The 26,850-nt window shown below is 51.0% G+C and overlaps 1 protein-coding gene across 4 annotated transcripts in view; it reads right to left on the bottom strand.

The window, feature by feature from the left end:
• KHDRBS3 (KH RNA binding domain containing, signal transduction associated 3) overlaps positions 1 to 26,850 on the bottom strand; it is a 116,038-nt gene that overhangs the window by 30,826 nt on the left and 58,362 nt on the right. For all 4 annotated transcript variants that reach the window (XR_005066841.1, XM_037048594.1, XM_037048595.1 and 1 more), the window contains 3 exons: positions 26,470 to 26,616; positions 24,865 to 25,004; positions 14,585 to 14,780 (listed from right to left, as the gene is read on the bottom strand). Coding sequence is in view for 3 of the 4 variants with exons in the window: in XM_037048594.1 (XP_036904489.1) it covers positions 14,585 to 14,780; positions 24,865 to 25,004; positions 26,470 to 26,616 (483 nt within the window). In the remaining variant the exon portion in view is untranslated. The remainder of the gene's footprint in view (positions 1 to 14,584; positions 14,781 to 24,864; positions 25,005 to 26,469; positions 26,617 to 26,850) is intronic.

The raw sequence follows: 26,850 nt of genomic DNA, 5'->3' as shown, positions 1-26,850 counted from the left end.
TGAACTAGGAAAACACGAATATGTAAACAGGAAGGTATATGGTAATGTTTTCAAAAACAAATATTAACACGAAGGAATGGTACTACCTTTGTGGCATAAGGCTTATATAATTTGTACATAATCACCCGAATTTGTGAATGCTTTTCCACAAAAGAGAAACCGAGTGTTTGCTGAAGAGCCCTGTGCCCAGCACTCTGGACACAAGAGAGAGCAAGACACAAAATGAAGACTCATCAATGGGGCAGAGGAGGGATGAGAGCCGAGAAGACGGGGCACATGTACGAGCCCCCGTGTTCGTCACCATGACTACGGTGGTTACTAATGTGGCTGCGATCTGCCAATGACCGACGCAAGGTCACAAAAAGCCTGGCAGACAAATCACAAATAAAACAAAGCCAAAAAAACCCTGAAATGATTTCAGTTATAAAATAAGTAGTGCAATGCAAATGTCAGTAATAATTTTTGCAAATTAATAAACTGAAAGAAGCAGCTGTTCCTAATGAAAGAAGTAATCATTAAAATAAAACAACACACACTTCACCGAGCACCTGGGCTGTGCATGGCCCCTGCCGGACTCGGGGGATAGAACGTCACAGCCCAAGGGGGACGCCGAAGAGGGGAAGTGGGAGGGATGACAGGCCACTGCAGCAGCAGAGTGACTGCACCCAATGCGGTGGCAAAGGGGAGCGTCCGGGGCCACAGAAGTGACCAATGGGGATGGGAAAGGAGAATGAAATGTCCCAGCAGCCTCGATGACGGACCTTAGCCTCCCGAGCAGAGAACAGCAGAGTGCCGGGACAATGCATCAGAAACAGACTAGGCAGAACGAGCAGCAGGTGCAGAACAGCGGAGTGCAGACACACGGGACCCTGTTCAGCAGAGACAAATGGCTCCAGTGGGTGCCCCACGGATGCAAACAGGAGGGGAGGGGCGATGAGACTGAGGAACCCAGGCCCAACCTCAAACGACCAAGGGGAGCAGTGTGGGTTTGGACTCCGAGTGGCACTGTGAGCTGCAGTAACAGTGTCTGGGGACAGCGAGGGCGGCCCTGGAGAGCCAGGCATGCCACATGGTCACTGCACAGGGCAGTTTTGGCAAATGCGGAGCTCGTGCCTTCGTCATCAACGGGCTAGCAGCTGGAAAAGAACATGGCTTCACCAAGTGAAGAATCCTGTTTCTGTGCTTATTCAGAGGCTCAAAATTAGAAATGACTGGAACTTTCTTAAATAACACAAAGGTCAAGTACTGTACTATTTAACTCTCAGTGACACCGTTCACCTCTTATTCAGTCACTCTGTCAGATGCTAGTCAGAACAACTTATCTGAATTTTCAAATTGGGTAGGTCGCTGAATTATTGACTCCCATATTTTCACATGAGAGGTTTTAAAAGAGTAAACACAAGATTTCTTTCATGACGACTTCACAGCTGATCTGACTGGGGAGGGTGCACCCCTCCCATCTCGAGTGTTATTTGTTCAATGAGCAACACTTGAAAAACACAGGGAAGGACACAAACAACTGTGAGAGGGGGAAGAGNTGCAGTAACAGTGTCTGGGGACAGCGAGGGCGGCCCTGGAGAGCCAGGCATGCCACATGGTCACTGCACAGGGCAGTTTTGGCAAATGCGGAGCTCGTGCCTTCGTCATCAACGGGCTAGCAGCTGGAAAAGAACATGGCTTCACCAAGCGAAGAATCCTGTTTCTGTGCTTATTCAGAGGCTCAAAATTAGAAATGACTGGAACTTTCTTAAATAACACAAAGGTCAAGTACTGTACTATTTAACTCTCAGTGATACCGTTCACCTCTTATTCAGTCATTCTGTCAGATGCTAGTCAGAACAACTTATCTGAATTTTCAAATTGGGTAGGTTGCCGAATTATTGACTTCCATATTTTCACATGAAAGGTTTTAAAAGAGTAAACACAAGATTTCTTTCATGACGACTTCACAGCTGATCTGACCGGGGCGGGTGTGCCCCTCCCATCTCGAGTGTTATTTGTTCAATGGGCAACACTTGAAAAACACAGGGAAGGACACAAACAACTGAGAGAGGGGGAAGAGGAGGAAAAGCTAAGTGTGATGGCAAACAAATGTGTAAGTTTTTCGGAGGAAACTCTTTTTGATCATCCGCTATATTTCCACAAGGCAGGAGACGTGGTTGGTGGCTGAGGACCACAGCAGGGGTTGGGGTGACCAGTCAGGGACTGGGCAGGCGGTGAAGACAAAGCGCCCAGGTGGCAGGAGCCCCAGCCCCAGGCAGCTGAGCATGGGGGTCTGAGCGTCAGCGCCCCTCCCTGATCCCCAGTGCTCCGCTCTCCCCGTGTTCCCAGCCACGGGGAACTTTTCTTATTTATGTCACTGGGCATTATGAACTTCCTCTCTAGACGGCTCTGTGGCTGCAGCAGGAATTCTAACGATACTGAAGGCAGGATTTGTGACACTGGACATGTCACTGAGTGGAATCCTCAGCCCAGGCCACAGGTGGAAGCTGCCCCAGCCAGCCAGGGCCTGGGTGCAGAGTTCCGTCCCTGTCCAAGGTGCTGACATGGTGACTGGTTTCCTTTACGCTTGAACTCTTTGGGAAGTTTGTCCCATTTCCAGGAAGACACCCCCCTTTGGCCTGGCCCTGGCCTGCACGCCAACCTCATTTTCTGCCACGCGTGCCACGTCCCACTTGCCTGGTCACACAGAGTCTGGGCAGCGCCTGTATGTGGCACGCAGGAACTGCGCTCCAGGTGGCTGGACAGACGGCCTCCAGGGCAGAAGCTCGCTCCCCCACTCGCCCGCCCGCTCACCTGCGTCCCCTCGGCTGCTGGGAGTTTGCCTCCCCGGTCTGCGAGCTCACACAGCCATTCCTCCGAGTGAGGGCCAGGGCAGCACACCCTGTTGGTTCTGCGCACCCACCTGAGCTGCCTCTGGCAGGAGCTCCACAGCGCCCCCTGTGTTGTCACAAGGCTCTGCAGGGATGTCCGGCCTCCCACAGGGGTACAGCAGGGCTCGCACCTGTGAGCAGGGCAGGGCGGAGGCACGCCCCCTAGCAAGGCGTGAAGACACCTCTGGCTACAGTCCATGCCTCCTGCTCCACCAGCAGCAGCCATCCCACCCGGCCAGCCCGTCTCTGCCATTTATTCCCCAAGTCTCCGTCACAGCCACGCCTGGCTCTGCATTCCCCACGCACTGCATGACGCCCCTCGGAAGTTCTCCTCCTGACTGGTGTGACCTCCCAACTCCACCCCACCGCTGGTTCCCGCTCCAAGCCTTCCTGCAGAACTTCCACCCCAGCGCAGGTGTGAGCTTGCTGCCTCCCTCCTTGCAGGTCTGTCTCCACTCCTCCCTCTGGTTCCAGCAGGGGGAAGGACTCCTTCCTTAAGGATCCCCCAGAGTCCCGCCCTTTGCAGCCTGCCCAGAGACCGTGCCTCGCACCCGTCGGCACGTGTTAAGGGCCCTGAAGCAGCCTATCTCTGCTGTCACCGCTCTGCACGAGCTGTGCCCTCTGATGTCGCCTTTTAGGTCTTTCACCAGAATCATCACCTGCAGCCTGGTGCTTCTATGATCACTGGTAAGTGGCAAACACAGTGCCTGCCGTAAGTTCCTGGCCTGCTCTCCCTCCCACTGGTCCACCTAGCCAGGAAGGGGCAGGACCAGGCCTTGTCCCCTGCACCCATGACGTCTGGCACATACAGGAGGCATGCAGTCGTGTCTGAGGGATGAATGAATGAATGAATGAATGAACGAAGGCAGGAAGAAAACAACTAGTTAAAACACGAGTAGCAGGAAACAGAGCCAGAGCTTCTCTGAGATGAATGCAAATCAAGGAGCTATTGTGCAATAAAGTGCAGTACTTACTAAAGTGTTGTACGTTTGATGAGCCCTCCCCCGAACTCTCTGGCCACACACCACCCGTCATTCTCATGTCCCCTGTCCTCAACAAGCAATGCCCCTTTAAAATACGGCATTCTGTTCCTGGGAGCAGGAGCAACATTATTAAAACAGGGAACAAACATGGATAAGAAATGAAGGTAGATTAATATGCACCCTGGCCTCATCCAAAAAGGCTCGCTCATTCACCCAGCTACACCTCTGAGTTTTTGTCTCCGACACAGAAAACACCTACGTGGGGTGCACCTGGCAGGGCAGCCAGTAGTCGGAGGACTCGGCAGGGGGCGTGTGTGCAAACGCAGGCAGAGGCTCCAGTCCGCCGCCCGGGACCTGCACGTGCCGGCCGACAGACGGCCAGACAGCGAGGACCGCCCACTCTGGGAAGAAGAGGTTTCCCGGGGAAAGGAAACGGCGTGACACAGTTCTATTTCTGCCCCAAGTAAAGTCAAGTGCAACACTGAGGCTGGGCAAACCCATTTTACACAGACAGAAGAATTTAGAAAAGACAGCAATTTCAAAAGCAATGTTTCAGGTTTCTGCCCTTTTAAAAGACACAATGACCCTGCATGAGACCTCATTCTAACTAGGGTGCTCCTGGCCATTTCGGAACGTAAAAAGTTTTCACCTATAACACAGTGTTAAAAGCTTGTTTAAATCTAGCTTTCTAATGGCTGTTTTCAGTTTATAAAATACATTAGCTAAACGGATTTAGCGTTCAGAAATGGATTTTTGCTGGGGTTCGACTATCACCACTGACCATGAACCTGTCACGCAACCAAGTTATTTTATAATTAAAGACCAAAAAAATCACAATATTGCTAACAATTCTAAATAGCATGTTTCCCACAATCACATAAATAAAACACTGCTAATTCAACTATCAAATCACACCCCCAGCTGTGTATGTGGTTGTGAGAAATATGGATCACGTGGCTTCTAGACTCACGCCACTTCTTCATGTCGGTCTCTGGAGCCTGAGGCCCATGTTCAAATCCTGGCGCTGCCTCATAGAGCTCTCGGCTTTGGGGACATCGCCTGACCTCTATTTTAAAACGTGCCAAATGGGAATCAGCATCCACGGCCCAGCTTCTATTCCCAATGGTTGTGGGAGGATTAAGCAAAAAAACGTGCGGTGGCTACCTGGGGCAGTTCTTGCCCATTAAAGGGCAGTTTCATTTCATCCAAAGATCTAGTCCCTTCGGCACTCTCATGCTGCTAGGTCACAGAACCATCAGTGCTACCCAGGCACTTGTCTTTTGTAGAATGTGACGAATTCTTAAAATGGTTTAAATTGGTGACGTCTGCATGTCCACAGCTGACAAATGCCAGTGTTAACTGCTGTGGTTTTCGGATAAAGACACTGCTGGCCAAGACCAGCTGCAGTTCTGTCCACAGCCAAACCCAGTTTCTAAAAACACCTCCACACCAATTATGCACAGAACGCCTTCTCCTCTCTCAGTTCCTCTCTGGGAGAGAATCAGATTTGTTGGGATTTGACAAGGTTGTTCAAAAATGCAATACAGGAAAATAAAATAACGAAGAAGCAAACCCAGAAATCCCACAAACGAGAGAAGGGAAATCAGTGAGTTGAAAGTTAAAGAAAATCTACCCAGAAACCCCAAAGGACGGGGAGAAGGGGGCACATAGCCCGCCTGATGTACACGATGGGTAAAAAGGCGCGGCCCGCCAGCGGTAACCGAAATGCAGTGGGAAAGGAGATGCCGAATGGAGGAGCGCTCGCACGCTCTAAGGTACGTTCCCTGCCTGCGCTGTATCCACACAGACTCAGAACACAGAGAATGACCACCAAACTATCTGGAGGGGGGGTCACAGAAGGAGTCACAGGGAGGGGTGATGGCTGCCTTCCCTGCTGGACGCTGATTGGCTAACAGATGAGCACTGAGTTCTATGCATGCTGACCAGATGCTCGAGGAAAATGACCAAACCAACATGGCAGGTTCTTGCAGGAAATCCGTTCTGACGGCGGACGATGTCAGTGGCTCGCCGGCCGCCCTCCCTGCCACGGCTCCTTCCCCTGCAGCTGCGGCACGCGGGTCGCAGCAGGCCCCACACAGCCCTTGCCACTGGCCACCTGGTGGGGTCAGCACATCGATTCCAGGGCCCTCTACTTTCTTCATAGGGGCATACCTCTTTTCATGGTTGTTTTGTTTAAAGAAGAAAAAAATCCCTCCCTATTCATAAATTTAAAATCTGAAATCATTTCCTCAAGCTTTACACTTATAAAATAGGTCACTCTTTCAAGCATTTAGAAAGATTGACTTGTGAAGCTGCTGACAGGCATTTCAAGTAAATGACATGCGACTCTCCGGCGCTGGTGAAGCGGCTGTAAAAAAAAAACGATGGAGCTTTCGTCTTTTTATCTAAGATAAAAAGGTGTCCCTCGGCTTTTCAGTGCACACGTAAGACGCATGTTCGTAAATGACCCTTCACAATCTGCTCTGTTTTAATTTCTCACTGCGGAAAACAGGGACACCTGAAGCCATTTAGAGACTGGTTAACTGTCGACAAAAATCATGCCCACAGTGGCTGCCCTGGGAGGTCCCGCCGTGAGGACGCCCCCATCTGCATGAAGTCCCCCGACCCTTCCTGTCATTAGAACCTCATGTGCGATCACAGGGTGTTTGTCTCTCACTGCCTGGCAATGATCTTGCCTTTAACAGGAACCTCTACAGGACCCATCACTCACACTCACAAGCACTCATGCACACACGCACAAACTCAGACGGGGAATACTTAGACACCATCCGCCTCACGTGCACATCTCTGGGACACAGAAGGGACATCGGAGAGCCCAGAGAAAACCCTGCAGACATGGGGGGAACGTGCGGACTCCAGGCAGGCGGTGGTCCCAGATGGGAATCAACCCTTTTGCTCTCATCAGTGTTGTACGGAAACGCCCTTGAACAGAAAGCCACCTGAGGCCGCGGCTGGAAGTGCTGTCCCGGTCTGAACAGCCTGTGTGACCTTGCCTAGAAGGTTCGGCTGTGCCCATGGTTGCAGGCGGTCAAGCCGCGGGCTCAGCCTCAGACGCTCCGAGTGGCCACACCGTGCTGCGAGACCCCGGGGTACTACGTATCAGTGCTCAGCACACGTCGCTCTGAGAGTGGCTGATGCAGTCACAGCTAAACGAGTCGGAAAATAATATGATTAGATTTCTAAGGTAATTCTGCTTTACACATCTTGAATGGCAAGCTGCATTTTTAAAAGAATCTCATTTTGAAAACATATTTCAAAACTTTTGTTTTTGAACTCAAAAGACTCACGCCCACTCCCCTGTAGCTTGTTTCTTCACGTTAAAATGTTTTGTTTGCTCTCTGTGACTTTTTGATATCAAGACTCCTGTTTGATGAAATTAGCTTCTCTTCAGGGTGATGGTGCAAACTGAGTCTCAGAAAACCCTGAGCCCATGACAGAGTCTGCCCCTTGGAGGAGAGGCCAGGATAGCACCGGTCCAGCCCACCGACCTGTGCATGCAAGGTGAGCTGTATCTACACGGTGCAGGTCTGCGGGAGTGAGTGAGAGTGAGTGACACACCTGGAGGTGGGAGGGTGTCCTGTCAGGGGCAGGTCCTGCCCTGTGGCCTGAGCTGCACCACCCTCTCCCCTTGCTCACTCAGAAACCCAAGCCCCAAAAGGTTAAATAATTTACATAACAGGAAATGGATGGTGACAATGACAGGAAGTGGGATTGGAAACCAAGGACCATGCCTCTCGGAGTCACGTGACCTTTCCTCAACAGCACTGCCCTTCATATCTGTCACCTTCTCAGTAGCTCACATGGGTAAGGTACTCGACATTCTTTTGCTCAGTGTTTCTCAGTGTGCGTGACGTGTGGAATGGCAGAATCCGTGAGGCCGTCCTGTGCAAGGGTGTGTTCAGAGCAGCAGCAGGTCCTGATGGAATGAGGAAGGATGGGAGGGGGGATCAAGAGGGACAGTCATGAGGACCTTCCCAGGTCACTTAGAGGAACCTCAACTTCACCTTGAATGGGCTGAGGCCCTCCTGCAAGTCCACACTGGCCCTGACGCTCTGGGGCTGGGGCGGGGAAGAAGCATCACCAGATTCGGGCACAGGGCAGCCCGCTGGGAGCGGCACGAATGACACATCGTTTAAGGGAAGGAAGCGGGGCGGGGCGAGACCAGGAGTACAGGTGCGACTGGGCGGGCTACGGCCAGCACCTACACGCCTGTCCATCGGTCCGTCTATCCACCTAAACCACTGAAAGACGACTGCATGTTAGGTGACAGGAATAAAACAGACACAGATTTAAAGCTAGTGAGGGCTCAGGCACGAGAACAGGCAGCACTGAACAGGCCTTCCAGTGCAGTCGGTCGCCCGGCATTCTGAATCGGTCAGGTGCTCTCGGGGACTGGTTCCACGTCCCATCGATTACCTGCCAGTTACTCAATTATCTGTCCACACAGTAACGACTCAGCACCACGGCGAGAAAGAGGTGTTTCTTACTCTGAAAAGAGGCAAGACGTCACTGTAATCATGTCTAATTACACTAAATTACAAATGGAGCAGAAGGTCCAGATTTATACTCAAAGGGTGGAAAACACCACTGTTGTCTTTTTGGGAAAAAAGCTAATCATGCTGAACTGTTGTGTTTTTTTAGGGTCACTCTGAGAAGACAGGGGCCCAGAGAGCGCGGCACGGCCTCACCAGCGGTCAGCCCTGTCCACTCCGAGGGCTGCTGTGGGCGCCACCATCACCACCACCCTCTCGGAGCCCAGCAGAGCCCTTTGCCAGCAGATGTCCTTCTCGGCGACACACACCCGGGGACTCTTCTGTGCGAGGGGCTCTGACGAAGAACAGCTGGCTCAGGTGGGCATATAAATGGCCACATTTTACCTTCCCAGCTCACCCTGAGGACGATCAGTCACGTTTTAAGAGGCACGTTTTGACAAGGAAACACCTTGGAATGGTCAGGCTTTGGCACGTGGGCTCATAATAAAGCACATGATTGGAATGGACATACCGTAACTGTTTACTAAAAATGATATCAACAGAGGCCCCTAACTTTTCTCTTGCTCCTAAGACGACACTGGGATACTTCCACTTGAGTACACGGCATCTGAGAATACTGAGTAATTTGAGTGAAATACACACTTTCTCAAAAGAGCAGGATTTGGAAGAATAGGATTTATCTCGTTTCTGTTTAAATAAGCAACTGGTAGGACTTCTTCTCCATTCCGGAAACAGTGCCTCAGGTACTAAACGAGAGAGGAAAGCTGCGGTGCAGGGCGAGCAGCCTCCACAGAAATCGGACCATTGTCACCGTGAATGAGTTTGAAGGAGCTCTTTAAAAGCTGCATGTGCAACTTCCCCCAAAATGGCAAGTCTTTCTGGAAAACAGGGACACTCTGAAATTCTTCAATAGTAAAAATGCTGCTTTTACTTTTGTAAATATTTGTAATTCTAGTGCTCTTATTATATTTTTAAAATCTTAACCCCATCCCATTCTTCCTAACTGTTCTCTCTTTTTTATTTATTTATTTATTTATTCTAACTGTTCTCAATTCCCACTGACCGACGCAGGGCAGCCCAAAACCAGCAAACCGCTCAACCGCTGGGGACCTCAGAGGACCCGTCACTGAGCCCCTGTGGACCTGTCCCAGCCTGCCCAGTGCAGACACCACCTGTGGCACTTTCTCCGAAGGTGAGGTCTGAACTCCTCAGCGGGCAAAGCGCTGCTTTTCTTTCTTCATATCTTGGTCATTGTTTTATTATCAATAAAGCTCTGGTTGTTCAAGACAGAATACAGGCCCTGAACTCGGAACCCCCCATCTGCTCCTTCCACAATGCCCAGGTGACTCTGGGCAAGACACTGATCTCCCAACAATCAGGCCATCTCACTGAGTGGCCCAGGGGACAGCGTGACATCTCACGCAGGAGAGTGTCTTGTGGGAGTGGTTTCCCATCGAGCAGTGTGTCTCCTTGAAAGTTCACCCTCACGCCAAGGCGAGCTTTACAAATGTTCCCGGGCTCCCCTCAGGCTTTCCGTGGCATCAGTCTTGCATCTCTGAACCAGCCTGCCGCTGCGTGAGTCCAACTACCCTCTTCTCCCCACCAGATGGTTCCAGCGCAGACTTGGAACAGACGCAGGGCAACCGTCATCCGGAAAACGTCCCAGGTCTCTGTGGTCTAGTCCAGTCAACACTCACTGAAGCACTTACCATGTGCCAGGAACTAGGGGAGCAGCTAGAGATTAATTAACGGGCACGGTGCTTGTCTCTGGGAGTTTCCAGGGGAACAGTAAGCTGGGACACAGATGTAGAGTCACTGACGGCCGCCGGGCACACAGGTACATGTTGATAACTGAGTTACACACACACTTCAATGTGGGTAAAACGAAAAGCCACTGGAGAAGCACTGACGTGAGTCTCCACAGGCAGCAAGTTTTAAAACGCAGCCTTAAGAATACAAGGGGGGAAGCCCCCCAAATGGAATTTATTAAAAATTCTGTATTTATCTGACACGTTCAAACTTCAGTCACCTTCAAAGTACTTGAGACGGTTTTTCACTGCTCAAAATGGTTTCTGAACTTGTCAAGTTTGGTGCCTTTCAGTGCTTTTGCCATTTTTTGTTTCACCTCCCCCACACTGGCAAAACGTTTTCCTTTGAGGCCTTTTTTCATCAGGGAAACAGAAGACGAGCTGCTGAGCACACGACTGAGAAACAGGGAGGGCAGGGCACAGCGGGAGGCCACGTCGTCTTCGGTGAAAACCTGCTGAACACTCAGCACGGTGTGGGCAGGTGCACGGTCGGTGAAATGGGAGAACACGCTGAGAGTCTTTAAAAAAGTTCACTGAAGCCAAACAGCCTCTCGCGCCACCAGCAGCAGGTGCACTGGTGCAGATGGTTCCTAGAACACCCACCTCGCAGGAGAAGCCTAAACTGCAGGGGGCCCGTCCCCTAAAAGATAGTTCCCCCTTTTGGGGGGCCCCCATTGGAACCATTCATTCATTCAGTCAGCGAACATTTATGACCGACCTCCCACGTGCCGGACCGTGTGCTGGGTTCCGAGAACACCAAGGGGAATGGCGGAGTGGCTCCTGCTCTCACGGAGCCCACGTTCTAACCTACGGGCAACTTCAGCTCAATGGAATCCTCACTTCGGTTCAGTCTACAAAGACCCACTTCAACGTTCCCACGTGCCCCATGAATGCACACACCTTCTGAGGTTCAGGATCCTAGGCTTTCTGAATGGGGTGTCTTGTCATGTATCCACTCGATCTAAAATCCAAACAGTTTGGTCAACGTTTGTGTTTTTCCCCTTCATCGTTAACCCAAAGAGAAGAGACCCTGAAGTAGGATGGGGTGGGAAGAGAGACGCCAGCCCGCCGGAAGGAATTGGACTAGACCTCCCTTCCCCTCCGGTGCTGCCAGTGTGAGGACACCGGCGTGCGTGGCAGAACTCGAGGCACGGTTACCACTGTGAGCTTCGTAGCAATAGCAGTAAAGAGCAGTAAGTCCAACCGCGAGGAAGACGGGCGAAGATACAGACGCCACATCCTCCTGACTGCACGGCAAACTGGCGAAGCTGTGAACTGTGAGATGTGTTTGTTGAATACAATTCGCCGAGCTCCCAGTGTGCAACCTGTCGCTGCTGAGAATGAAGAAGTAAAAGCTATGCGCCCAATCCAACCAGGTGTCCCCTCAAAAAAAATGAGCAGCTACCCACGCCTGTCCTTCTGGAGCTCAGTCTAGGCAACAGGAAGGAGAGAGACAAGCAGGGACCACGGTCAACAGGCCAGCCCCCCTGAACTTCCCCAGAAAAGGTGACCAGAGTCTAGAAGGACATCCGGGAGATGGGCAGGTGCAGAGAAAGCAGCTTGAGCCGAGGTCTGGAAGCCTGAGAGGATACGGCACATTCAGGGAACCAGAAATAGTTCAGTGTGTCCAGGACGAAGACCCTGGTCTCCCCAGTGGCTGCAGGTGAAGCTGGAGTGGCTTCCTGTGGCCCGGGGATGTCTGCGCAGAGGCGCTAAGCACCTAGCAAGAGACCTCCGTTAAAGCAAAACATGTTTGGGATGTAGTGGTGCCTCAGCCCTCGTTGTTAACCAGTTCTGGAACTCATGACGAGGGCCAGAAGCACCCAGTACTCATGATGAGGCATCTCCTCTCCGGGGCCGGCACCGCGACATGCACAAGCTCTAGCAAGTGCAATGAGTCCCGAAGGTTTTTTTCTCACCCAAATGTGACGAGCACAGGGTCTGACGAGTTCTGAAGCTGAGTACCGAGGTGTAACTGTAGTTTGAGGAGTCAGTTCCTCATTGAATGTTCCTCATTGAATAAAATGCGCCTGTGGAGCCGTCCAGTCCAGCACATCAGTCTGCTGGGGAGTTTTTGGTCACTGCTTCAATTTCACTAGTTGTAATCTGCCTATTCAGATTCTCTGATTCTTCTTGATTCAGTTTTGGAAAACTGCATGGAATTTTCTAGGAAAAATTCTGTGAATTCTAGGGATTTGTCCATTTCACACATGTCCAGTGTGCTGGCATACAGCTGTCCACAGAACTTTCTTACAACCCTCTGCACTTCTTTGGTGGCAGTTCTCTTTCCTGTTTGATTTTATTTATTTGGGTCCCCTCTATTTTTTTCTTGATGAGTCTGGTTAAAGGTCCATCTTGTTTATCTTGTTAAAGAACCAGGTCTTGGTTTCACTGACCTTTCGTATGGTTTTTTTAGAGTCTTTCATTTATTTCTGCTCTGATCTTTATTTCCTTCCTTCTACCCACTTTGGGCTTTGTTTGTTCTTTTGCAAGTTCTTTTAAGTGTCAAGTTAGATGGTCTATTCGTGATTTTTCCTGTTTCTTGAGGTAGGCCTGTGATGCTATGAATTTCCCTCTAGGGGCTGCTTTCCCCGCATCCCACAGATTTGGGGTTGTTGTGTCCTCACTTTCACTTGTTTCAAGGTCTCTTTTGATTTCTTCCTGGATCTTGTTGTTAACCCATTCATTTAGTAACGTGTTATTTAGCCTCCTCGATTTTGTGGTTTTCCCTTTTTTTCCCCTTGTGATTGGTTTCTAGTTTCAGAGCATTATGTCAGAGAGATGCGTGATGATGTGATCGCCAAGGTCTGGGAGCAGCCCACGTGCCCACCAACAAAGGAGCATAAAATGGCGATGAAACAGCTACACCACAGATCACTACTCAGCTGTAAAAAAAAAAAAAAAAAAAAAAAAAAAAAAAGGAGGAAATCTCACCCTTTGTGACAGCATGGATGGACCCAGAGAGCATTGTGCTAAGTGAAGTCAGCTGGTCAGAGGAGAAATAGCATATGATTTCACTCATTTTGTGGAATCTAATGAACAAAATAAACTAACAAACAAAATAGAAAGAAACTCACAGACAGAGAGAACATACTTACAACTGTCAGATGGGAGCGGGCTAGGAGGCTGGGTGAAAAGGGTGAAGGGATTAAGGAAAAAAAACCATATGCCCTGGCTGGTGTAGCTCAGTGGATTGAGCACGGGCCTGCAAACCAGACGATCGTGGTTTGATTCCCAGTCAGGGCACATGCCTGGGTTGCAGGCCAGTTCCCAGCAGGAGATGCATAAGAGGCAACCATAAATATCAATGTATATTTCCCTCCCTCTCTCCTTCCCTTCCCCTCTAAAGATAAGTAAATTTTTCAAAAAATAAAATCTTAAAAAAAAAGAAAAAAGAAAAAAACCCGCATAGACACAGAAAACAGCATGGTGACAACCAGAGGAGAGGAGGGACGGAGGAAGGGGGTGGAAGGGGGTAGAAGGGGGTAAAGCAGAGACAAATGGTGATGGACGGAGCCCTGACTTGGGGAGATTACAAGACAGTGTACAGACCATGTGTCATAGAAACGTATACCTAAAGCCTATATGATTTTATTAACCAAAGTCACCCAAATAAATTCAATGAAAACAAATACAAAGCAAAGCATGAAACCTGCTGGGGGTCTCGCATCTCATCCCGAAAATGGCCACCGCTTGCCATTTTCGATGGCAGCCACGCAGTCTCTCTCTAACACTGTTCACGGACACGAAACATCCGTCCCCTGCTGATGTCCTTCCCGCATGTAAACTAGGAGGTACAGTAGGAATCCAGGGGGGTTGGTCTTGTGAATGAACCCCTCTCCCCCAACCCCAGTTTTCAGGGTTACACTGTCTTCCTCTCATGTTAAGTAAGTCTATGAACCACATCAAAGAATTACTGAATGCTACAGAAAAACTGATTTGCATTAATTTAAAACACTGTGAACTTCTGTTTCCTCACTGAGAAGATTTTCCACTAAGAATCCACATTCAGCAGCAGAGCTTAAGAGGAAACACTTCAGGGTACGAACAGCCTGCTCCATGAAGCCAATTAGTTTTACACGACTGAAAGGCCACCTGGAGTGGACAGGAGAGAACGTTACACTGGAGTCCTGTAAGAGCCTGGCAGCAGGTCTTCTTGACGCCCGTCTTGACCCCAAACCGCCCGCCCAAATTCAGCTAATAAATGGAAGAGGTTATTTCTTGTTCGGGCGTCGTACCTCTAGTACCAAGTACTTATGTAGCACCCCATGAATACTGCTAAATAAACTAAGGTGCAGTACTGAAGAGTGAACACAAGCGAGAGAGGATACTGGGTTACAACATCAACGGTATACACAGACTGGGCCCTTCAGATATCAAAGCCGATGCCTGATACTGCCACTTACATAGTCTCCATAGGTCTCTTGTGTCGGGGGTGGCGGTGGAGGTCGGTACCCGGTTGGGGGGACTCCTCTTGCTCTGGGTGTAAGAAGTCCTCTTCCCCGGCTCACTGGTCCTCGGGTGGCCAGGACCCCCCGGGAAGCTGGCGTCCCTCGTGGTCCACCTGCCCCGACCGGCCGGGCTGTGACGACTCCCCTTCCCCTACAAGCGAGAGGGACAAGAGGGCATTCATTATTCACCATCTTCTCGGACATTCTGTTGCTCACAGGCATTTACGGCTCAGGCAAATCCACGGTAGAAGGGTGAAAACTGAAGCAGGAGAAGAAGCAGGCGACCGCCAGGAGGAAGCCGAGTCACGAGGCAGCTCTTCCGGCAACAGCAAACGCGGGGGCATCAGAGCAGCTCTCGATTCCACCGGGAACCGAAAATCGCCCTAGGACACAGAGAGCCCTTTCAAGCCACACGCAGAACCACAGTGACTGATGCAACAGAAGAAATGAGATGTTTTTGGTACAAAAACATCTGAAGAAAATATGTACAGAGACTCTGTAGAAAAGTACAAAACTCTGATGAAAGCAACTAAAGGAGAAAAATTACAAGCTCATGGTTCTGAGAGGCAATGTTGCTCAGTTGCCAATTCTTCCCAATTTGATCTACAGGTTCAACGCAGTCCCAGCCTGAGTCCCGGCATGCTGTTTTGTAGACAGGCAAACATAAGGTGCACATGGACAGGTAAACAGGAGTCTCAGAGGAGACGGCGCCGGGAGCGAGGACTCACAGTACCTGACTGAGACTTCCTTTAAAGCACCGTGATCAAGTCAGGGAGGACTAGCGAAAAGATCAGACACACAGACCAATGGGAGGAAGGAGACGGCCCAGATCCTGATCCACGGAAGTGCGGTCCAGGGGTCACTGACCAAGGAGCAGAGCCACACGATGTGGAAATGAAAGTCTTTTCAACACAAGGCACTGGAACAAACAGATGTCCATATGCACATGTGCGTGCAAGAGAGAGAGACCAGGGTGTGGGGGCGGGGGGAGAACCTGGACACACAAGTTCCATCTTTCACAAAAATCAACTCGACATGGCTTTAGACCTACATGTCCCATAGCAAACTTGTGGGGAAACCTAAGAAAAATCAGCGTGACCTTGATTTGATGATGGTGAGTGCTACATACCATTAGAAAAGCATGGTCCGTGACATAAAGATTAGTAAGGTGGTCTTTACTGAAACGGAATTCTCCTAGTCTGAGAAGGGCACTGCTAGAGATGAAAAGACACACCACAGAAAGGGCGGGAATTTTTGCTAAACACATATCTGTTTAAGGACGTGCACCCCAAATACAGGAGCTTTTAAAACTCAACAATAAGAAAATAAACAACCCAATTAAAACTGGGTGAAAAACTTGAACAGACAGCTCACTGAAGAAGACAGATTAATGAATAACCAAATGGAAAGATGCTCGATACGATTTGTCATTAGGGAATTGCAAATTAAACCGTATACCTGTTAGAATGGCTAAAATCAAAAGTAACTGAATGTACCCATTGAGAGTGAGAATGTGGAGACAAGGTACTCTTCTCCACTGTCAGTACGCATGCAAACTTGTAAAGCCGCCTTTGAAACTACGGAGATAATTACTATCTGGTCATACAATACGGCAACCGCGTTCCCAGGCATTTCACCAACCGATCTGAAAACTTACCTCCCCACACGACCTGCACGTGAACTGTGTAGCAGTTTTATTCCCAGGAGCTATGACAACCAAGACGCCCGTCCACAGGTGCACGGACAAGCAAGTGGGCGCATCCATACGATGAAATATCATTCAGCAATGAAGTAAAATGAGCTAACAGTTAATGAAAAATTAGAACTGAATGGAAATTCAGGTTTCTAAGTAGAAGAAGTTGGTCTGAGAAGCCTACACACTGTGGAATTCCAATCACAGGACAAACAGAAGAAAGAAAGAAGAGATATGGAAAATGAAAATGAGTGGTGGGCACAGGTTCCAGGGAGGAGGAGGGCCCAACAGGGGAGGCAGCAGGACCACTTCCGGATGACGGAGCCACCCGGTGTGTCAGTGAATGGTGGCTTAATGACACAGTGCGTCCGTCAAAACCCACAGAACCGCATAGCACCAAGTGTGGACTTCAATGTACGCCTACCAAACACATGTTATCGAGGAGACTGAGGCATCCTAGGATGGGATGTTGACGTGACAAACCGCATTAATTATAGTAAAACCATATAAACACAGCCTCACTGAAGGAACTGGGAAAATGAGGGGGGTGTGTGAGGCTACAGGCCAAAGGACTGTGCCTGAGCCCTGTGCCAGCCAACGTGGCTGGTGCCCGGGGCGGGGCCGTGGGCACGGACTAACCTCTGACTGCACTACACCCAGATCTGCTGCTGTCCTCCAAAGGGGGTCTGGGGGACAGCGGGGGCCACGTTTCCCAGGCTGGAGGGGAGGTTCTCGATCAGCGAGGGGAAGAGGCTATAGGATCGCCCATGCGGGAAGGGTTACAATCAGAGATGCCAGTGTGAACTCGTGACTAGTCCCGACAGACAGACGGCGCAGCACAGAAACACACGCAGCTCTGTGGTGCACACACAGGTTAGCCTGCATGCACATGTTTCCCTGCCCTGCTCAGGGGCCCAGAAGCAAACACAAGCAGACCGGGCACCTGAATCTTGGTTTGAACACTGTTCCCCAACGAGAGGAACCAGGGCTCCCTGGAGAAACGGCTGATTCTAGGACTGGACCAGGAAATACAGACGATGATAATGGACCAACTTGGAGTAGGAGGTACTCAAAATAAATAAATAAATAAATAAATAGTTATGGCGGCATGTGAAAAGAGCAAAGTAGCCAACAGGAAGAACTCCCGAAGGTCAAAGCTGAGACAACTGGAGCAACAAAAATAAAATAGGATTGAACTTGAACGCAACATATAAAATAGACGTCTGTGAGTCCATCCTGACATAAATAAATGATGGAATTAGTAAGTTGGGGAGAAGAGAAAAGCCTTCCAAATAGCTTATGTGGACATTCCACCCTGGGGGGAGCGGAGAGTGACATTACAGCAGAGAAACCTGACAAATACTAACCTCGGGTTACCATGGCAACATCGACAGTGGATAAGCCACAGGGACAGTATGTGCCCTTGACATCACGGGATGAAAATGACACATGGAGTTCCCCAAACCAGAAGCCCAGGCTAATCTTGAGAAAAGTATTAGAGGAATCCCAGATGAGGGGCATCTCAGAAAAACCTGACCGGCACTTCTCAAAATGCCGAGATCAGGAAGAAGTGAAATCTAGTAAGACTTTCACCTTCGGATAACTCATTTTATCCCCTTCACCAGTCCAGCAAATTAGAGCGTTTCTTTCCATTCCCGGCCAGGAACAGGCACACAGGAGACGGTGGTGGCGGGACCAAGGCCACTGGGGTCGGGTCTGAGTTCGATTCCCGGCCGCTCCCACTGGCCGAACTTCTGCCTTCCACCCAACACTCAGACCAGCCGAGAGCCTGACCTCTCCGGGCCAGCTTCCGCGGGTGTGCAGTGGGGTGCGGCCCCACGTCACAGTTACTGCGAAGGAGAAAGGACACGGGACGTGCAAAGAGTTTACACATTTTCTGCCCGATGCTCATCGACAATGCATACAAACAGCAATGGCTCTGAACTGCACTGAAAGACACCACACTTTCTGGAGTGTTTTATTTGTCGTCTTATCTCTGATGAGAAGCAAGAAGTATGTAGTTTCCACCGACAGTGCACCCAGCCCATCGGAGATACGTCTGTGGATCTGTGTCCATTTGAGCAAAGGCGGCTCCTGCTTCCTTCCCCGAAACCCTACCTTCGCCACCCACGGTGCTGCACGGGCCACAACACATTCCACGCGCCTTGGAACATACAAATTTACGCTTTCGTCATACTGAAAGACAAAATTATATGTCCAAGAAGTCCCCAGTTCGTCCCCATCATCATCGACACGGGCAGACCACCGGCCCACAGGGGTACGGAGTCACGCCGCGGTGTCGGCTGCGGAGCGGCAGACGGGCCATTGGATACACGCGGCTCTAGGCACTTTTCCACAGAAGACGTGTGGAAGATGCACCTGTAAGTGAACGTCCGTGGGGAAGTGTCAAGCAGCAGGGTCGGCACGGCCTTAAAGGACACTTTGGCGAGAAGAGGGCACGGCGCCGAGTGACATGCTGACATCACAGCGTAAAGTCCTCACTGGACACTGCGAGTGAGGTTCAGGGTCAGGCTGAATGGCGGGGCTGAGAACAGTGAGAACGGAGTGAGAACAGACACTCATGAGATGGGATCTGTAACGGTATCGATGGGAACTACTTTCCACTTGAAGAGTGTACTTGAACTGAGAGAGGCAGGTACAGCGCATCTCTGAAGGAGGATATGGAAGGGCGGACAGATGACGCAACTGGGCAGAAAGTTTCATAAGCAGATGGACGACGGGTGGGACCATAATGGTGCCTTCTGTTTGTATTTTTCAGCAGAGTGCCGATGGTTTCTGGCTTTGAAACTCAAATATAAAAACAGCCTAGAGCCCTGGCTGGTGTGGCTCAGTGAACTGAGCACCAGCCTGCGAACCAAAGGGTCACCCATTCGATTCCCAGTCAGAGCACACGCCTGGGTTGTGGGCCAGGTCCCGGTGGGGGTGTGCAAGAGGCAACTGATTGATGTTTCTCTTGCACATTCATGTTTGTCTTCCTTTCTCCCTCCCTCGTCCTCTCTCTCAAAACAGATAAACAAAATCTTTAAAAGAAAAGCCTAGAAAGGCTTTTGTAGTGAACAGCTATTTTTGAGGAAATAGGACTGACTATAAACCACCGAATACAAGAAGTAATGACTAACCAGAAACTCATGATTTAGTTTGTAAGTTAAACCAGGTTTTAAGATGTAATGAAGACTCACATGCTTTGGGTTCCAACACACCCAAATCTAATGCTGTCACCTGCTGCTTATCCTTGGTCGCCCCACCTGTGAGTGGGGTTCACAACAGCCGGCTCCGGCAGCACAGCTGTGGGGTTCATCCACAGGATGGATAAGACGCCTCACCTAGAAAGGGGGCCGGCAAGCAGGACTCTTTAGGTGGATGTCCACGTGGGCTCAGCCCAACGCCTTCCTCTCCCGCTTACTGAAGGATGGGGAGAGGAACAGTGTGGCTCCCGCTGGCCCCCACTCCCTCTGGGCAGCAACCACGCATTCGTATACGTCTCATGCATTTAGCGACTGTGATGCAGTCTGGCAGAGAGACAGCAGACACAGGCTGCCTTGTTTGGCTTTTGTTCCTAAATGTGAGATGCACAAGAGGCTGCAGCCATAATGGTGGGGAGCAGTAGCCCAGGATGCACCAGGAAGCATCGGCATTACTCACCAGTGACCGTGGGACTGCAGCTGACCCCAGGCCCCAGAAAGGGAGGCCCACCGCTGACCTCGGGGGGCCTGCAGGACGCAGTGACAGCCTCTTAGCCTGACGTCCCCGGTGTCACAGTGAGAAAGACCTTCCAGGGATCAACCTGGGGTCCACGCCCCGGGCAGTAATGACCTGAGGGTTCGTTTATTTTCCCGACAGAATCCCTCACGCGTTCAACACTTTTCTTCCCCTCTCCAAGTGTTTTTCTGAGAGTTAAAGCTTAATCATTCTGAGACTTCTTTCCTGCCAGAGGCTGACAGAAGAATGAGGGCTAGACAGAGGGAGAAGGAGGGCACAGCCTGAGTTATAATCCCCCAAAGGCACAGGAGAAACTGTCAGAGCTGCGGAAGACAGAGACCTCTGAAGGGGGGGCTCGGGCAGCTCCCACCCTGAGCACGCTCAGACATCAGGGGGGCCCTCGGGCAGGCTGCCCACATGTTCGCGTGTGCCTTCGTCACCTGGGACCCTGTCTCCGGGCATGGTTTCACTGTGTAGGTCTGGGGCGCTGGGCAAGTTTAAGGGAGATGGAGGTTCCCTCCAACAGGCTGTCAAGGGCGCTGCTGGTGGTTTAGAGGCAGAGGCCAGAGCCGTTACAAAACCTGTTGGTTATCTCCTTTCTTTATTCCGTGACCGGTCCAATCTTCAACGTGAGTCCTTTAAAGAAATGACCAAGCAAGTGTCCACACTGTACAGGGTATAAAAGAGATGCAAGGCAACCTGCTTCTTCTCCAACAAGTTGAACAGTGCTGATTAGTCACGCTGGACAACGCAAGACAGTGTGTGAGAACGTGCAGTCTCTTGGGAAGCACGAGCAACTGACTGATCTCCCTTCTCCGTCCAGGGCTGCGTCCCCGAAAGACAAGAGCTCATTCCTTCCTCTGAAGCCTGTCATTGTCTTCAGTTCTAGTTCTAGTTGTTCCACATTTTTCCTTTTCTTCTTTATTCAAACACAAAAGTAGCAAGTATCTGTATCATTTCTCACTCTCTGCCTTCAGGACTCCAAAGCACAAGTCTTCTTCCCCTCTGACAACAATGAAACTGGTAACAAAGGAGTTCCAGAGAGATGTGTCATTGGTCCTACAGTGAGCCACGGGTCCAGGATCAGTGCTAAAAGTTCACCTTTGGCGTGGGGTCATTCTGAGTAATCAGAAAAATGGCCAGTCCAGTGTGAACTTGAATAAGACATTTAAAGCATTAAGAGGCCCTGGCTAGGTAGCTCAGTTGGTTAGAGCGACATCCTGATACACCAAGGTTGCAGGTTCGATCCTCGGTCAGGGCTCTTCAGGAAGCAACCAGTGAATACATTAAACAAGTGGAACAACAAAATGATGTCTGTCTGTCTGCCTGTCTCGCTTTCCCTAAAATCAATAAATAAAAATTAAAAACAAAAATTAAGTAGGACTTGGATTAGTATGTGCTCAATTTTCTATCTCCATTTAACAGAAGAGGTTCCATGGCTTAGAAGGAGGGCGATCCCTGAGGCCACAGAGCTAGTAAGAGCCAGGGTGACTCCTGAACCTCTGGTCTTCCCACAGTGTCACCCCCTAACCTCAAGTCACAGGCAGTCCCCAACTTTTCTGCTCTGAAGCCTTTGCCCCTTTGCCCCTCCGCCCCTGATAACTTCCCTCGGGCACCATCCCGTCACACTTTTTCATCTCGGTTCTGAGTGTGTTCATACCCACTCCCCACTCTGAGTCACCTGCACCCTCGTTCCTGTGGCCATTTCATGGCTTTTCACACCCCTCATTCCCTATTCATACCATCTGCTCATAATCACCTGCTTCTCTGGCTTTCTCATTAGGACTCACTGACGTCAGGACAAGGACTTACATGTCTCTATAAATTCAACCCGTTACAGAAAGAGCTCAAGAAACACCGACTGATGGATTTTCAAAGAGGAAAAGGAAATACTAAAGCATCTAAGAAGCCAGGGCATGGTGGGGAGACTCCCTCTGCGCAGGAGTGTGCTCCCCGCTTCCTCCCGCCTGCAGCTCCAGCGGGTCCTGTCCAACGTGATCCAGGAAAAGATCAGTGGGCATGCCGGGGTCTGCACGGAAGCCGGTGACACTGGGCGCGGAAGCCAGTGTCGGCACGCAAGCCTGCAGGAGGGCCTGGAGCGCTGTCCGGCTTCGTGCTGCGCTTGACACGCACGCAGCCAGCTGAGCTGAGACCAGGGGCACCATGTCTAGCTGCCTCTCTCATCTGCCCCACCTGGCCAGCATTTAAATGACAAGTTCTTGCCAGAAGCTCTCATACCACGTGTGATGCTGTTTGCCTCAGTTACTGTCCTCCTAAAGCCTGTTAAGCTGATTTTAAAAGAAACAACCCATTTTTCTCCTTTTGTCTCCCTTTCCTCAACACCAGTGTGGCTGCTCACTAATACCCAGCCGAGCCCCCGGGTACAGAGTAACTGGGCTCCGTGGATGGAGAGGGGAGTTCAGCAGGAAGGATTTGGGGCACCTGCTGTCCAGAAAGGCAGGGAAATGTGTCTGCAGGAAAGCCCTCGGGGACTCTGCCGGGGACTCTGCCGGGGACTCTACCGGGGACTCGGGGCGCAGGTGCCACAGGTCCGCACCTGCGGGTTTGTGACAGACACACGTCATCCTCACAGAATGGGCAGGAAGGAAGCAGGGGGTGTTCCGACAGGCCAGGTGGTGGGTGGTCCTGAGAAACCAGTCCAGGCGCCAGCCAAACCGTTTAAATAACACCCCAGCAAAGCGTTTAAGTGGCACTCCGTCTCGCAGAAGAAATGGATAGCCTTTGCTACACCCACCCTTTCCCTAACACGACAGGGACCTTCGAACACGGCTGTGCGAGACTGTTTATGACGCCGTTTCTCGTACTTCGTGCACTGTGAGGGGACGCCCATCGTTGTTAGTCACTCGAACGGTCTCTGCGTCTCTGCCACCATTCTAACCCGTCTCCCAGCGAATCGGGGCCGTGCCCATCGCTGTGGATACGGCAGCGAGAGCGACAGTCTCTCACGTGACCCCGTGGTTGGAGATGTGACCAACGGGCAAAGTAACGGCGGCTGCTTACTGTCCCTGCCGCGGACGCGGAGGTGCCGGCGCACACTGAGGCTGCAGCGTCGGCATCAGCGGGGAACAACCCAACGTTGACCCTGCACACAGCCACCGCATGCTGACAGCTCGCACAACGTCTCAGACGCCGACCACCATTACGGCCCCATGGAGTTCCACCCTCTCCTGCAGCGGCCCTGTGAGTGTGCCCCTGGCACCCCGTCTGGGACGCACAGTCACTTCTAACGTGTGGGCCTGACGGCCAAGAAAGGGAAGAGGGAACAGGGCAGGAAAAAGCATTTTAAAAAACGGGAGCTGAAAATCTCCCTACTTTACGAAAGCTGATAAAAGGGCCTGAGTGGCGGACTGCTCAACCGAACGGCCTAAGTCAAAGGGCACACTCAGCACCCGACCCCGCTGGGCACGCATCCACTGCTCAGAGAGGTGGGCTCTGTCGGCTTCGCTCTTTCTCCTCCTGCTGTCCCACCACCAAATTCATGGAGATAACACTGCCTGCTGCTGGGGACGAAGGGCCAGATGGGCCAGAGTCAAGGCCAGGGGACAAGAGACACAGAACAAGCCTGCTGTTTGAAGTGAGGGATGGAGGGACGTCCTTCAGGAAGACCCCCCCACTGTCTAGCCCAGGCCAGAGAGTGGCAGGCAAGTCATGGAGGGAAAGACCTACTGAGAGAAACGTGAAACCAAATAGACGCAGGCCTCGTGGAGTGGTCTCCAGTCCATGTCCCTAATTCCCTCTCCGAGGGGCTCTGTGGTAGGGGACAGGGAGGGGCGACGTCACGGCAGTGCTGCCTGGAGGCACAGGACAGGCACGGGGCAGACTGTGCAAAGCCAAGAAACTTCCCCTGCTCCTCAATGAAGGAAGCCCCCACCTGGTTCTCACATTTCAAACCAAAATACAAGGTCTCGCTGAAGCCCTTGTCAGTCTCCCCAGGATTTAATTGTAGACCATTTACATCTTTCACCAGAGAGCCACCCTGAAGTGACAGCAGCGCAGGGCGCTCATGATGACCCAGGAATAACTTGTTCTGCCATGAAATTCCAAAGTGGGGACATCCCAGTGACCATTCCCACAAAGCTAATTTAGCCATGTGACTGGCAAGAACTATTTTAACCAAAAATACTGTAAATGGGCAACACCTGATCAGAAAGAGCCTTGAGGATTTGCTATTGTACTGTATTCACTGCACAGTTTTTTTGCTGAGTAATTACCAATGAAAAGTGAACAAATATAAAGGTAAGTTCCACTCAATAAAGGCCACCGAGCAGCCGGGGCAGGGTGGCGTGGCCGGTTCTGGCCCAGGCACCAGCCGTCGGCGGAGGCGCCCGTGTGTGGGGAATGCCAGGCCAAGAGCAATACCTGGACGCCCGGGGAGCAGGCGTTCCAAAAAGGGACTGAGTGCAGGGGACTCGGGAGGAGACGGCTTGGCCGTTCGAGGACCGGAAGGCTTTGGCCCAGTGGGTCCCAGGGCAGACAGGGTGAGGTGAAAAGACAGACAGGCGAGGGCAGTGCCGAGTGACGAGAGTGGGCATCAGAAAGTGTGGGCTTCCTTCCAGCTGCAAGGGAAGCCACGGAAGGACGTCAGCCGGGAGAAAGGACATCTGACTTAACAGAAGAAGGTCCTTCAGCCTCAAAGGGAGCTGGAAGAGAGGGGTATGGATCAGGTCAGGAAGGACGAAAGACGGGACGAAAGGAAGCCTGGCACACTGGTGGAGCAGTCTCCTGGTAAAGGAAGCATTAAACCTGCCGGCATGCACCTTATTCTAACCACATCCAAGGCCAGTAAATGCTTTATGCCCACCTGCTTATCGTGGGGGTTGGCACCCCTCTGGTGCGCAGGGCGGACTTCCCTCGAACGACCGGGACGTCAGCGTTTTCTGAGCCTCCGTTCAAATACGTCAGTTCCTGGAGCTGAGCTTGCCTGATTTCATCGTTGTAGTCCTGCACGGGAGGCAGAAGGAGGCAGGTCCGCCTCGTGAACAGCAGTGTTTAGAACAAAAAGCAATTTTAATAGAAAACGGGGCCTAGGAAAAAATTCATAAAACAAGTCTGGAGTTCATCAAAACAAAAACATATCAATAAATTGTAAACAGGAAAAAACAAAAAACAGTCCTTTCCCCCAAACTAAAAGGTCCTATAATGAGCCATAACTCTTTCCCCCAGGCATGACTGCCAAGTGAAACATCTATAATGAAATCAAAATGCCATGTAACACCTATCGGCGTTGTTGTTTACAACTCAACTAGTCCTACTGCGCGTCCGAGATGCGCCGAGCAGCAGAAAACGGAGAGGAATCAGCCGTGTCCCTGCGCACGTTTTTGGAGCGTTTCCATTTGAATGCTGCACAAATGGCAAAGTCAACATCTCCAGAACGGAACACCGCATTTTATACCTGAAAACTCACTCTTCAGCGTGTGTGGCTAGAGGGAGAAGGGGTGACTCGATGGAAGAGGAGATATCAGCAGGTCTGCGTTTGATAAAAAGTTCAGAAGAGGCAGTTTTCTGGATTGCTTAGAATTAAAACCATGAAACTTGTTTAGTGAATTTATTTTAAAAATCCAGTCTCTTCCTAACTTTTCAAAAGCAGAATGTGACACTGACCTGAAGCTACTTAGTAGAAGATGCGGAGCACAAAAAAAACCCAAAACAAACAAACAAAAAAACACGTACCTGGATGGAACGTGGGGTGGAGGCCGCAGCCAGAAACACCCGCAGAGACCACTGCCCAGGAGGCCCGGTCACCGCGATCAGCGAGACGGGCAGGGATTCGAGGTCTCAGTTTTATTGTAAATACAGACTCTTTCTCTAACTTATTTGGAGTATCCTGACCTCAGAAGAGTCACTGGAATTAATTGGTATTTCTGCCTCTCTACAGTAAACCCATAAATGCTCCTACCATCTTACTACACATGTGTGAAGATTACTGAATTGTTTGCAAAGCACATTCTCCATAAAATGTGCTACATACATGCTACCTCCCCACCCTGTTGAAAGTGTGAGGGGTCGGGGGGACATGAACTTGTATGGGGTTCAAATCAGATGCATGGGGGAGAAGCTCACCGTGGCCCTGTGCAAACAGACTGCGGGTGGGGGTGGGGCAGAACTCTGAGTCTGTCTCACAGCAAAGGGCGTTTGCGAGGTCATTCTAGGCCCAGCAGGGGTTGGGTCCCCACAGCCTGGGCAAGTGACTGCTCCTCAGTCACACGACCTGAGCAATATTAACTGATCTCGAAGTCTGCGGTCTCATCTATACAGAAGGAACAACAACACGTAATTCGCAGGGACGGGGTGGGGGCTACCCGCCGTGACACGCGTGATGCCCCCTTCAGCAGGTGAAGTGTTCCGCCAACACCAGTGACCAGGGTCCCCGGGGCTGAAATGAAGGAAGGGCGCGGAAACCACTCACGGGAATGAGGAACTTCTTGATCTCCTCCAGCGCGCGCCCCATGCGGGCGTAGGCCTCCGCCGGCGGGGCGAAGACCTCAATGAGCACGTGCAGGTCGTCGTGCAGGTGAAGGTACTTCGCTTCCCCGCTTTTCCTCAACTCTTCCTCCTGAAGAAAGACACGCCGTGCTGAACACTGGGTCATCAGGAGGGAGGAGAGAAACAGTAAAAACTACCCAGAGCATATTTGGCATGGGGTTGTCACAGTCACTCAACAGCAAACGCCACCTAAGGAAGAAAGTCCAGAATATAAATCTGATCCTGCCACCCCCAGGCTTTTGTAGAAACCTGAAAGCTGCCTGCTGGTGCTGCGGCCTCCACTCCTGTCTCCGGCCTACGGGTC

The sequence above is a fragment of the Sturnira hondurensis genome, unplaced genomic scaffold (assembly GCF_014824575.4).
Source record: "Sturnira hondurensis isolate 20B ecotype Veracruz unplaced genomic scaffold, ASM1482457v3 Scaffold0006413, whole genome shotgun sequence".
Lineage (NCBI taxonomy): Eukaryota > Metazoa > Chordata > Mammalia > Chiroptera > Phyllostomidae > Sturnira > Sturnira hondurensis.
The sequence above is the reverse complement of the archived record's forward strand: the minus strand, read 5'-3'. Positions and strand labels throughout refer to the sequence as shown.